At 40.0% G+C, this 12,510-nt stretch overlaps 1 protein-coding gene across 7 annotated transcripts in view; it reads right to left on the reverse strand.

The window, feature by feature from the left end:
• Positions 1 to 12,510, reverse strand: part of SENP7 (SUMO specific peptidase 7) — a 78,928-nt gene that overhangs the window by 19,641 nt on the left and 46,777 nt on the right. For all 7 annotated transcript variants that reach the window (XR_004648178.1, XR_004648179.1, XM_034790192.1 and 4 more), the window contains 6 exons: positions 11,042 to 11,363; positions 8,476 to 8,648; positions 7,645 to 7,791; positions 6,162 to 6,195; positions 5,108 to 5,290; positions 189 to 451 (listed from right to left, as the gene is read on the reverse strand). Coding sequence is in view for 5 of the 7 variants with exons in the window: in XM_034790192.1 (XP_034646083.1) it covers positions 189 to 451; positions 5,108 to 5,290; positions 6,162 to 6,195; positions 7,645 to 7,791; positions 8,476 to 8,648; positions 11,042 to 11,363 (1,122 nt within the window). In the remaining 2 variants the exon portion in view is untranslated. The remainder of the gene's footprint in view (positions 1 to 188; positions 452 to 5,107; positions 5,291 to 6,161; positions 6,196 to 7,644; positions 7,792 to 8,475; positions 8,649 to 11,041; positions 11,364 to 12,510) is intronic.

Here is a 12,510-nt window from a genome sequence, read left to right on the forward strand (position 1 = left end):
TCCTGTGCATCCTAACATGGGACAATCTAGAACTTAATGCAGAATGTAACTATTGTAACAAAGGTTATCGATTCTTAAGTATGGAAACAGATACTTTTATTTTCTGTGGTTAACTGAAAATGGCTTGATTTCTCTACTGGCAGTAAGTGACTTGACTTCAATGAATCATTTGAGAGTCATTTATTAACCTGAGATAGGGGGTTCACAAGAACTGGAGCGCTGTCCTTCTGCATCTGCTGCTGAAATGAAGCCTGGCAACAATTCATAAAGGAGCTTTCCTCAGGCGACAAGTCCTTAAACAAAGGTAATGCCTGCTTCCAAGACAAGAAGTCAGAGAGATCTGGTGACCTGTTTTTCTTGCTCACTTCCGCAATCATCTCATTCAGCTTAATCTGTTCTCTTTCCGTGAGCGGTTGGACAAGTTCAAGGAAAACAAATTCGCTAGATTTGGCTGTAAGAAGAAAAAAGGCAGAGCATTAACTGAGACTGACGAGATATGGCAGAACTTCAGCAATAGTTGCATGGATTATAATTGTCAGATCACAGCACTGATTTGTTGAAACAAGTTATTATTTACATTTCAAAAGTTTTAAATTAAATTTAACAGGCACAAAACAGCCAAGCATAAAATACCTAATAGTGCCTCCTTAAGGTTTCCTATTAAACAATAATGCAGGGGTCGGCAACCTCTGGCATGCGGCTCGCCAGGGTAAGCACCCTGGCAGGCCAAGCCAGTTTGTTTCCCTCCCGCGTCAGCCGATCGTGGCTCCCACTGGCCACGGTTCGCTGTCCCAGGCCAACAGGGGCAGCGGGAAGCCGCGGCCAGCACATCCCTCGCCCGTGCCGCTTCCCGCAGCCCCCATTGGCCTGGGACCGCGAACCGCAGCCAGTGGGAGCCACAATCGGCCGAACCTGCTGATGCAGCAGGTAAACAAACTGGCCTGGCCGCCAGGGTTCTTAACCTGGCGAGCCGCGTGCCATAGGTTGCCAACCCCTGCAATAATGCCTCAAAGTCATTTGGGCTGATAGTCACAACTGTCTACTGGATTAGATTTACAATTACCATTAATTTCAATGCATGTGAATTCCCTAAGCGATTTAGCCTTACTAGATCTGGGCATCATGAATGCCTAAATCAATTACAACCTGTACTCGTTAGGGACTACATCCTGAAAGCAATCTTTTCTGAGTCCCTTCTTCTGGCCTTCAAACAACCCCCTACCCTCCTCATCAGAAGCAAGCTACCCACAGAACAGGATACATCAACTCAAAGCAGCACCAGACCTTGCCAGAACAAATGCAAAACCTGCAGACATATCTCCACTGTTACGATGATCAACACCTCCCATAACACATCCTTCAAGATCCCTGGGTCCTACACATGCCTATCACAACATGTGGTGTACACCTGATCCAGTACACTAAATGCCCCAACAACACCTATGTGAGTGAAACCAGACAATCACTATGCTCTCAAATGAATTCACACAGGAAAACGATGAGAGACAACAACACCGTATCACCTACAGGTGAACACTTTTCACAAAGCCATCATTCTATATCTGATCTCTCAGTCCTCATTCTCAAAGGAAACCTACACACCATCACCTTCAAAAGATGAGCCTGGGGGCTTAAATTCATAACTTTACTGGACACTAAAAATCGAACTGAAGGGAGACACTGGATTTATGGCTTATTACAACAATCTATCCCACTAACAACCTCTACCCCCCATGGTGCTCCTTCCCCCCACCCCCTCCCCCAATGACTGGAGGGATGTTATCGAGCCACTTCACCTTGAATGGCCCCTTGAAATGTGTGTTAATGACTTATGCTAAACAATCAGTTCTGCCTTCTATTAGCTATGACACTGTTTCCTAGAAGAGCTCTGTGTAGCTCGAAAGCTTGTCTCTCACCAAGACACTGATCCAGTAAAAGACATTACCTCACCCACCTTGTCTCTGTAAGGCAGTGGTTCCCAAACTGGGGTTCGTGAAATGTTACAAGGGGTTCTCAGGGAAAAATTCCCTAATGACGGACAGAGCTGTCTCTAGGGTCCCCGGGCAGCATAGGGCCAGCAGCCCGGAGCCCCTAGACTTCCAAGAGCTAAGCAGATCAAAGCAAGCAGATCTATCACACTGAGGAGACTTCACCTCCCTTTTCCATTTCTTATAAGGAGTCTTGAAGGTTGATATTTTTTGCTGTTTTTAAAATTAAATAGGCAGCTAGTATTGTTTTTAAAATGATTATGAAGAATAAGTTTAAGCTTTGTTGTAACATGTCTTGTTTGCCTGGACTGCTCAAGACCTGAATGCTTGTGTAGGAGGAACTCTTTGAGTTAGCTCCTTAAATACCTTCATGCTGTTTCACATCTGATACTCCTTGATGAAACATAGGAGCCTTGTCTTATAATAGGCTTATTCGAAGTGATACAAGCTACAAAAGTGAAATCTTGGAAGAGTGTTGCCGTTTTCATAATGCAGTAAAAATACTGTAATGATAAATAATACTTAATAATACATAGTGGGTAATAAGCATGTCACACAAAAAATTATATTTCCAAGATCACTGCTTTTATAATTTATACTCAGGTAAAGGAGAAAATCCCTGGAAATATTATTTTTAAGAGGGGGTTCACAAGACTTGACATTTTAGTGAAAGGGGTTCACAGGTTGTTAAAGTTTGGGAACCACTGCTGTAAGGGTATGTCTACACTGCAATTAAAATCCGTGGCTGGCCCCTGCCAACTGACTCAGGCTCGGGGGACTTGGACTGCAGAGCTGTTTAACTGCAGTGTAGGCTTCTGGGCTTGGGCTGGAGCCTGAACTCTGGAACCCTCCCACCTTGCAGGATCCCAGATCCTTCTGGGTACCTCTACACACAGAACACTACAGCGACACAGTGGCACTGCTGCAGCTGCGCTGCTGTAGCACTTCAGTGAACAATTCCCATCAGCATAGGTAATCCACCTCCCTAAGAGGCGGTAGTTAGGTCAAGGGGAGAATTCTACTGCTGTCTATGGCAGTGGTTAAGACGGTTTAAAAAATGTGTCACTCAGGAGTATGGATTTTTCACACCTCCAAGTGACATAGCCCAGGTCTACACTAGCGGAGTGGGGGGGTGTCGACCTAAGATACGCAACTTCAGCTACACAAATAGCGTAGCTGAAGTCGGCGTATCTTAGGTCTACTTACCTGGCCGTGAGGACGGCGGCGAGTTGACCGCTGCCGCACCCGTCGACTCCGCTTCCGCCTCTCGCGAGCTGGAGTTCCGGAGTCAACGGGGAGCACAATCAGGGATTGATTTTATCGCATCTACACTAGTAGACCTGCCCATAATTAAACCAACCTAATTCCCTAGCGTAGACTAGGCCTCACTCAATTTCTCACTTTACAAAACTCCCATTCCATGCATAAAAGCTAATGCTTACCCTAAATTCTCTCTTTAAATAGAAGAAAGCACATTTATAGGTTACAAGTACTACTGAATCTCAAGGACTATTGACACTACAGTTTTAATAATGGTCATGCAGTTGCTCATTTATGAGTCAAAATATTGTGGGCTCAGACCAGTCGTGAGAGATTCTCCATGTCACTTCAATTATTGACTTTCATCCTGTTTCCTATTCTCTCTCTTTTAAACAACAGTAATGTGGCTCATCATCTCCAAGTCAGAGCTGCTACATCAGACAAATTATTCCCTCATTCCTGCCTAATTTATAAGATCTCTGAATGTATGAAGGAGAATTATATCCCCACATTATTTCTTGCATGGCATTATAGATGTGCTCGGTGCTTTACAAAACAAAGACAATCCCTGCCTAAAAGGCTGTATAAACAAGTTAAATAATCTATCTGCATTTGACCTCTTGTGGGATTTTTCTATTTGATCCAACAAGATTGCACCACGGTGTTACATCACATTTTGGAAGAATCAAAATATCTCCTGCTGTCTTCCAAGATATTCTTCTTGCACATTCACCTTCAGAAGACAGAATCCCTGGAGAACACCATACCTGCTCTTAAAGAGATACTTATTATAGTCAGCCTGATTTTGAAAGCCATCTGTGATAGAGCAGAGAAACCTCCCACCAGCAGAAAAGGAGTTAAAGAGAGTGTATAGGTCCAGCTAGCCCCCACATATCTACAGCCAATGACAGGTCTAAAGGGAGAAGGAGAGAAAGAACCTGGCTCAGTTCAGGACCAGCAAAGAGAGGCAGGGGGTAGCTTCAATACAAGCCTGACAGCCGTGACAGCTGTTGGGGGGAGAAGCACTGTAGCCCTGATCAAGAGAGACTGTTGAGGAGACTGAGGACCATCTAGCAGTGAGTGAAAGGTTATGATTTGACTGTAAAAGACATTGTGGGACTAGGACACTCTAACCTTACATCTGTCCCCACTCAGAGGGACCGGATGCCACAAAAGGTCCACAAGGGGGTGCTACTCCAGGCGAGCCACTACAAATTGTTTGGACTAGAGAAGCCATGCCCCAAACTGAAGGGACATAAGTAGGAAGTAGGTCAAGGCAGCAGACTTGGACTCTGCCAGGAGCATCCTGCCGATGTTGCATCACACACGGCCCAGGACCCCCTACCACACTCCCTTACAGACTGAGACCCAGATGCAAGTTGAGGCTAGAAGTTTTCCAGTCTAAGGTGAGAGAACCAGGCACCTCTACCACCTGGTCAGAGAAGAAAGGGGCCAAAAGTCAGGTTGCTAACCAGTTGGCTGCCTGGCCTTCTGAGCACACTATCACACCATCCATATGCAGAATACAATGTTGCACAGTTCAAAGGGGCACATGTATTTCTGTACTTTTCACATGACTTCCCATCAACTTCACTGAGCTTTAGACTATGCCATTAATTTGTTGAAATTTTGCATTACATTAGATTAATTTTACTTCCCCTTTTAGGGAAAGCCAACTAAACAGATGAATTTTGAGAAAGCAAAACTGACCACTTTTTGCCTTTAAATAATTAATGGTCTCCTGTTTCTCAAACATTTAAAATCTGAGATAGCCACCTGACTGCATGCTTATATATAGCAAGCAAATTTTTTTCATAATGTCTTAAAGGGGCCCATGAATAGCCCTATCATATACTCACATGGCTTGCTTAAAACAGACTTCTCCAATTGGGTTTCAATCTTTTCTACGTAGTCTGCAGACAGCCAAAGGAAAATGAAAGTGCTACTCCTTGAAGAGTGACAATCTTCATTATTCCTCCACAGGCCAAACTTCCTTAGGTGTATGGTATCCACTGACAATTCTATGTTCTTATTAGGAGACACTGTAGGAAACAGGGTTTAAAATAAGCAAGTCTTACCACTGAGATACACACACAAATTTATTGCATATTAAGACACACAAAATAAAAGTCAAATGCCATTGTATTAAACTTGTGTATCATGAGTAGTATGTGAAGTTACTTTTCTAAGACTTGCACTCTAAACAGAAAGTTACAAAGTTGTAATACGAAAGCACAACTGCACAAAAGTGGGTTTATAAAAGTTTTAACTCATTTTCCCTAAGAATAGCTGTAGTTATATTAATTCTCTAGCTATTACATTTAAATTCAATTGTGTCAGAAACCCAGCTCCCCTTCTTTCAGTCAATTCATCTGTCATCAATTAAAAATGGCAGAGTAACACTTTCCATTGAGTAGTGGTTATATGCTCATTATGTTATAATACTCTGAACAGGTGACTTAACATTAAAATACTGGTTTATACTTCCTTATCTTTAATTGATAAGGAATTTCCTTTAACACCAACATGTAACATTTCACTTGGACTGCAAAAATTTATGTATGTGCTAAACTTCAAGTACATGACTAGTCCCTTTTACTTCAATGAAACTACTTGCTTTTACAATTAAGCACATGCTGCTTAAGTCTTGGCAAGATCAAGGCCTGAGATAGAACAGTGATGGGCTCATTATAAATATCACAGATGCTACTGAAATAGTTGAAAGCTACTAAGCTATTAATTACTGTATCATAAGAACTCCCTCACTTTGGTCTAAATGCCATATTGAAAACAATTAAGGAGGGAAAGCGCTTGCAGAACAGTAAGTTATACAAAATGTTTTCATAGAAAATGTGTTAGTGTTTTGCACATGGTTTTGTTAAGAGGAGGCCATGATGTAATACAGTATCTTACCTTGAAATGGGATCTTAATATACCTTGTAGTAAACTTAAAGGAAAAATTAAAACAGTAAAAATTAGTTTATTTTTCAACATTATTGCTCAAAACAATTAAACAGCAAACATTTATTTTCTGTACATTCCTCTTTCTGCTCAGCTGAATAAGCTGAAAGAAAAAATATTTGATTTGAAAACTTAGGCAAAAATTTTTTGACCAGGGTGCCTAATGTTAGGCTCCTAAATCCATAATAAGGCATCTAAATAACTCCAATCTGATTTTCAGAGATGCTTCAGCATCTCAAATCTCCATGGAGTCAATGGTAGCTAGCAAGAGGCCCAGGTCCCCTAAAAACCTGGTCACTTTTAAATAGGTGCCTAAATATGAATACAGGAGCCTAATGAAACTTAATAATTTTGGTAGTTGTTTTATACAGATAATTTAAGAACTTTTGTATTAGCAATCACATGGTAGTATAGTTCTGCATCTTATACACATCTTAGGGCAAGAAGTCTTAAATCTACTGACAGAATTAAACTGTTAGGATAAAAATTTTAAATTCTAGCTGTTGATACTGATTCTACGAAAGTCACAAAGTACAGTTTGAATGATTTTGGCAAGTCTTTATTTCATTAGACTTTTACGATACATTTTATTACTGTATGAGAATCTTTTTCACAGGGCACACTAGCAATGGAAACAGCTGAAATTATTACTAAGGAATGTCCTGAAGTATGAATTTATAAACCAGAATTGAAAAATGTGTCCAAACAAAAACTTGGATTTTTTTTAATTGCAGTATGTACACCGAGTCTGGTCTGGGAATTGCGGAAATCCCATAACCTCGTAACATACCTGGGCTATGGTTTAATCTCTTTCTTGGTTTATATTTTTTTATAACATGATATGTATGTTGCCCCCTCTGTCCATATTAAGATTTTGGTGCTGTTTTAATGCTCTTTGTTTTAAAACTACGATATAGAGCGCATCTCTTTAAATGAGAAGTTTTGGAGCACACTGTCCATCTGGAATACAAACATTAAGAGTTACTTTATTGTAAGATCGGCAGTATTCCAGTAAAACACCATTGCTCTTGGTTTCAAGAGATGTTACGTCTGATCAGGCCAGTTTTTGCTTTCCAGCTGTGATTTTAAAAAATTGTCCCAGTTTGATTTATGATTGAGAATGTAAGTACCCTGCCTACTCATATTAATCTTGCTTTCTGAAAACTTCAGAGCATGTATTCCTTGGAAAACATCAGCAGCCTTCCAGCTACTGAATGGTACACATCTGTACAACAGATAGGAGGTGATGAGTTACATGGACACCTCTTGATCAAAACAACTGGTAGGAAGGGTGCAGGTCTAATTTCAGAGTTATCAGTCTTCTTTCAGGACTTTTCATCCTTTGAAGTCTATTTATAACATGTGGAACATGGCAGAAGTTTTGTTTTTATTTTTAAAGCCAAAGACCCATCACAGTAATCAGAAGTCAACTTACCGTAACACAACCTGTTGACGTTCCTTTTATGTTTCCTATATACAGCGTAGTAATCTTAATATCTAATGCTGGCCCCATCTGTATACTGGATGTGTTACAGGAAGGTAAGTCTATGGAAGAGTTATCTTCAAGTGGTTCAGCTGAAATCTATACAATTAGAAATATTTTAATACAGTCCTTGAAATGAGTTTTTAGTCCTAACCTCAAGATATTTTCCCCCTGCGGTTGTGAGAGTTATTTATGAGAGTTATTTTTCATACACGTTTTCCATATTACAAGACACATATGTTATTATTACTAAGGAACCAGTTCTGGTGTTTATCCTCTCAGTGGGTGAGAGGCAACTCACTCTTCCTAGTTTGTGTCACTTTATCAAAATGTAAGAGTGCTCTTTCAACTCCATCCCTTTGCAAACTGATCTAACCCAAAATAAGACCCATACAGTAGAGTAGCAGCAAATATCCCTTTTCCCACATCAAACCCACACAATCCAACTTAAAACCAATATTCATGGCATGTTGCAATACTTCATCTATAGGAAAAGACAGCAATGTCTATTCTAACTCGATACAAGACTACATGCAGGGATGTTAGACTGAGTACAGCAACACAAAACCCAATGGTATAAAATTAGTCAGTGAGTTACTGAACTTGCTTTTACCATGAGCTTTAGATTCAAATCCCATTTTTAGGCATAAAGGAAATGAGCAGTTTTAGCCTATGTTATTGTAGCCGTGTCGGTCCCTGGATATTAGAGAGACAAGGTGGGTGTGGTAATATTGTTTATTGGACCATCTTGTGTTGGTGAAAGAGAGAAACTTTCGAGCTTACACAGAGCTGCTCTTCCTCTTCAGTTACATCTTGCAATAGCTCTTCTGCCAAAGGTAACTCAGGCTCTTGCTCTGTTTCTTTATTATCAGTTGTGTCGTCATACACGGGCTGCAGATCCAGCCTTTCTGAATCTTTTGGTTCAGAAGAGCCTTCATCGTCGCTGGAAAGAACAACTAAAGAGGAAAAGTTTCAGAATAGCAGCCGTGTTAGTCTGTATCCGCAAAAAGAACAGGAGTACTTGTGGCACCTTAGAGACTAACAAATTTATTAGAGCATAAGCTTGCATCCGAAGAAGTGGGCTGTAGTCCACGAAAGCTTATGCTCTAATAAATTTGTTAGTCTCTAAGGTGCCACAAGTACTCCTGTTTTTTAAAGAGGAAAATGCATTTTTATAAGACTCAGATTTAAGAATAAATTGTAACTCCTATCAAATCACAGATTTTTGGTAAGAAAAAAAAAAAAAGCCTGTCTGCAATTGACACTGGGGTTTAATTAAACCCCATTAAACAGGATGTTATGCTGACTTGGTAGACCTGGGGTTGAACTATGCACTACCATGTAAGCAATCAAGTTACATACATTCATACACACACAAATATACGTGTCTGTATCTGTCTCTCTCATTGGCTTGGAAGGGGCAGAGAAGACTGTGAAGAAACTACTATAATGCAGACTGACCTCCATTGCTCTGCACAACCCCTACTGGCTAATTTAAGAGTGGCATTTACAGGCTCCTAAGAGTACCACCCAGTCTTCAGCTAAAAAGATGTTAATGTGCATCTGCAGGGATACTAGGGAGGCAGGAGAGTAAAACAGCAAAAAGGACACTGAATAAAATAAGCTTACATTTAATGCAACACTATGGTTCTGACTTAAATGATCACAAAAAAAAGGAGATTCAAACTTAAGGTTGACACTGTATCCTTTACTCACTCCAATATGATTTTTTACATAGACATGCACACTTACTTTCAACAAGATTACTGGCCTAGTAGATGAGGCGAAGCTGTAGATGTGATATATCTTGATTTTAGTAAGGTTTCTGACACAGTCCCACATGACGTTCTCAAAAACAAACTAGAAAATGTGGTCTAGATGAAAGTACTATAAGGTGGGTGCATAACAGTTATCAGTGGTTCGCTGTCAAACTGGGAGGATTTATTTAGTGGAGCCTCACAGGGGTCTGTTCTGCATCTGGCACTATTCAATATTTTCATTAATGACTTGGCTAATGGAGTGGAGAGCATGCTTATAAAATTTGCGGATAATACCAAGCTGGGAGGCATTACAAGCTCTTTGGAGGAAAGGATTAGTATTCAAAATGACCTTGACAAATTGGAGAATTAGTGTGAAATTAACAAGATGAAAATAAATAAAGACAAGTGCAAAATACTACAGTTAGGAAGGAAAAATCAAATGAGGAATAACTGGCGAGGCAGTAGTACTGTTGAAAAGGATCTGGGTACAGGGGATCACAAACTTAGTATGAGCCAACAATGTGATGTAGTTGAGAAAAAGGCGAATATAATTCTGAGGTGTATTAACAGAAATGTCAAAGCTAAGACATAGGAAGTAACTGTCTAGCTCTACGCAGCACTCATTAGGACACAGCTGAAGTACTGTGTCCAATGCTGGGCACCACACTTCAGGAAAGATGTGGATAAACTGGAGAGAGTCCAGAGGAGAACTATAAAAAATGATAAGAGCTTTAGAAAACCTGACCTATGAGAAAAGGTTAAAAAACTGGGCATGCTTAATCTTGCGAAAGGAAGACTGATGGGGGACCTGATTATAATCTTCAAATATGTTAATGGCTGTAATAAAAAGGAAGGTGATCAATTATTCTCCATGTCCTCTGAAGGTAGGACAAGAAGCAATGGGCGTAATCTGCATTAAGTGAGATTTAGGTAAAATAAAAATATTAAGAAGCTAAGATATTAAGGTAAAGATGTTAGGAAAATCTTTGAAACTATAAGGATAGTTAAACGTTGGAAGAGGCTTCCAAGGGCACTGAGAAATACCCATCATTGGAGGTTTTTATTAACAGGTTAGACAAACACCGCTCAGGGATGGTTTACATATATTTGGTCTTGCCTCTGTGCAGGGGGCTAGAGTGGGTGACCTCTCGAGGTCCCTTCCAGTCTTACTTTATATGATTTTATATTTATATAGAACCTTTTACCAAAGGATCTCAAAGCAATTTTCAGGCATTAATGAATTAAGCCACAACACATCTCCTTAAGATAGGTAAATATTTCTCTCATTTTAAAGATCAGAAACAAGCAGCGTAACTTGCCCAATGTCACACAATGAGTCAATTGCAGAACAAGGAACAGAACCCAGAAATTCTGTCTCCCTGTTGCTGTTCCTTAACTACAAGACCATCCATTCCAATAGTACACATCATGCACTGTTCTGAGATTTGTGCAATGTTTTAGTGACAGTGTGATCTCTGATCCATACATTCTACTTCAGGTATTTACACTAGTAAGTCACGCCTGCCTCTTCTAAGTTTCTAAAAAAAATCAATAAATATAACTATTGCCTACACAGATATATTACATACTTGGCTCAGCTGAAACAAATGACTGATTTCCCTTGCAGATTCTGTTGCGCAACTTGCTCAGATACTCGGACATGTCCATCTTTGGTTTACCAGCAGTGCCAACTAGTGGGGAAATCCTCATATCCTCACTGGTGGCAGAATACTGCTTCTGCAATGAACTCCTGGGAGGAGCCTCTGAGCAGTGTTCCTTTGCACAGCTGAGAGCTGGTTCCAAATGGTCACAGATGGGTGTTTCTTTACATGCTGCCTCTACAACCAGGGAAATATTTTCCTGAATCAGGTCAGATCTGTGGCCCTGGGTTGAAATTATTCTTCGTTCTTTCTAGAAAACAAAAATCCAAGATTTAATCTTTTCTGGGGTGCAAAATATACATTTATTTCCTGACCTTGCTGAGAGATGTTGCTTAACATTTCAGATGGAGCTAAGTTTAGGACTCAGACTGGGGTTAATTCTTCTTCCCCCCATCCTATGACGATGCAGAACATTTACTTGACATATAGTAAGCAGAGAACAACCTTTCTGACCATGATTATTTTCAAACTGAACAAGAAACCAGTATCTAATCTTTTGGCAGCTGACCCATGGGCTGCCATAGATAAGCAATGAGCACTTCTAACTCCCATCAAAAGCAGAGTTGGGGGTACTGAACAGCTCTCAGATTCAGCCCATTGGGAGTTCAGGGCCTGATCCAAAGCCCACTGAAGTCAATGGGAGTCTAATCACTGACTGCAAGGGGCTTTGGATTAAGTGCTTACAGAGCACCTATCATTGGTGCATTCAGGTGCTTGAACACAGATGACTTGTATTGGACTCTGCTCTTACTTTCTGCAAGTTCAGTTTCTCAAACTTGAATTCCCTTTACCCCTTTTTTTCCTTGCTTAACAACTGATCAGAATAAACTATTTATCATCTACAGGACTCCAATAACCGACTTGCAGTTCATAATTTTAAAATATGTGAAGGTTATGGTTTATTCTCTTCTATTAGTGAAGGAAGCTATGCTACTGAATTTATGCTATAATTAGCTTAGTGCTTTGAAATAAATTTTCTCCTTTGAATCGTTCATTTGCAGTGTAATAATAATTAATGGTTCCAAAGCGCACTTTAAGCCATGGTTTAGCATTTTAGATTACAATAAAAAGGGTTAAAACGGAAATAAGTAAAAAAAAAAAAAAAGTAATTTTGGAAATGAAAAAAATAGTGAAAGGAAAATTAGCACACCAATACATTCTGCTACTTAAGCACCAATGCTGGAAACACTTACACAAGTAATTCTACATACCTGAGTAGTCACACAAGTTCAAACTGGATAATAAGGAGGTGATATTTAAAATACATCAGAAACATAAAAAATCCTAAGAGTATTGGGCCATTATGAGACAAAAATGGGGGAATTAATAATAATACGGAAATGGCAAAAGCGTTCAATATTTCTGCTCTGTATTGGGGGAAAAACAAATGATGTAAT

The sequence above is a fragment of the Trachemys scripta genome, chromosome 1 (assembly GCF_013100865.1).
Source record: "Trachemys scripta elegans isolate TJP31775 chromosome 1, CAS_Tse_1.0, whole genome shotgun sequence".
In the NCBI taxonomy this organism is placed as follows: domain Eukaryota; kingdom Metazoa; phylum Chordata; order Testudines; family Emydidae; genus Trachemys; species Trachemys scripta.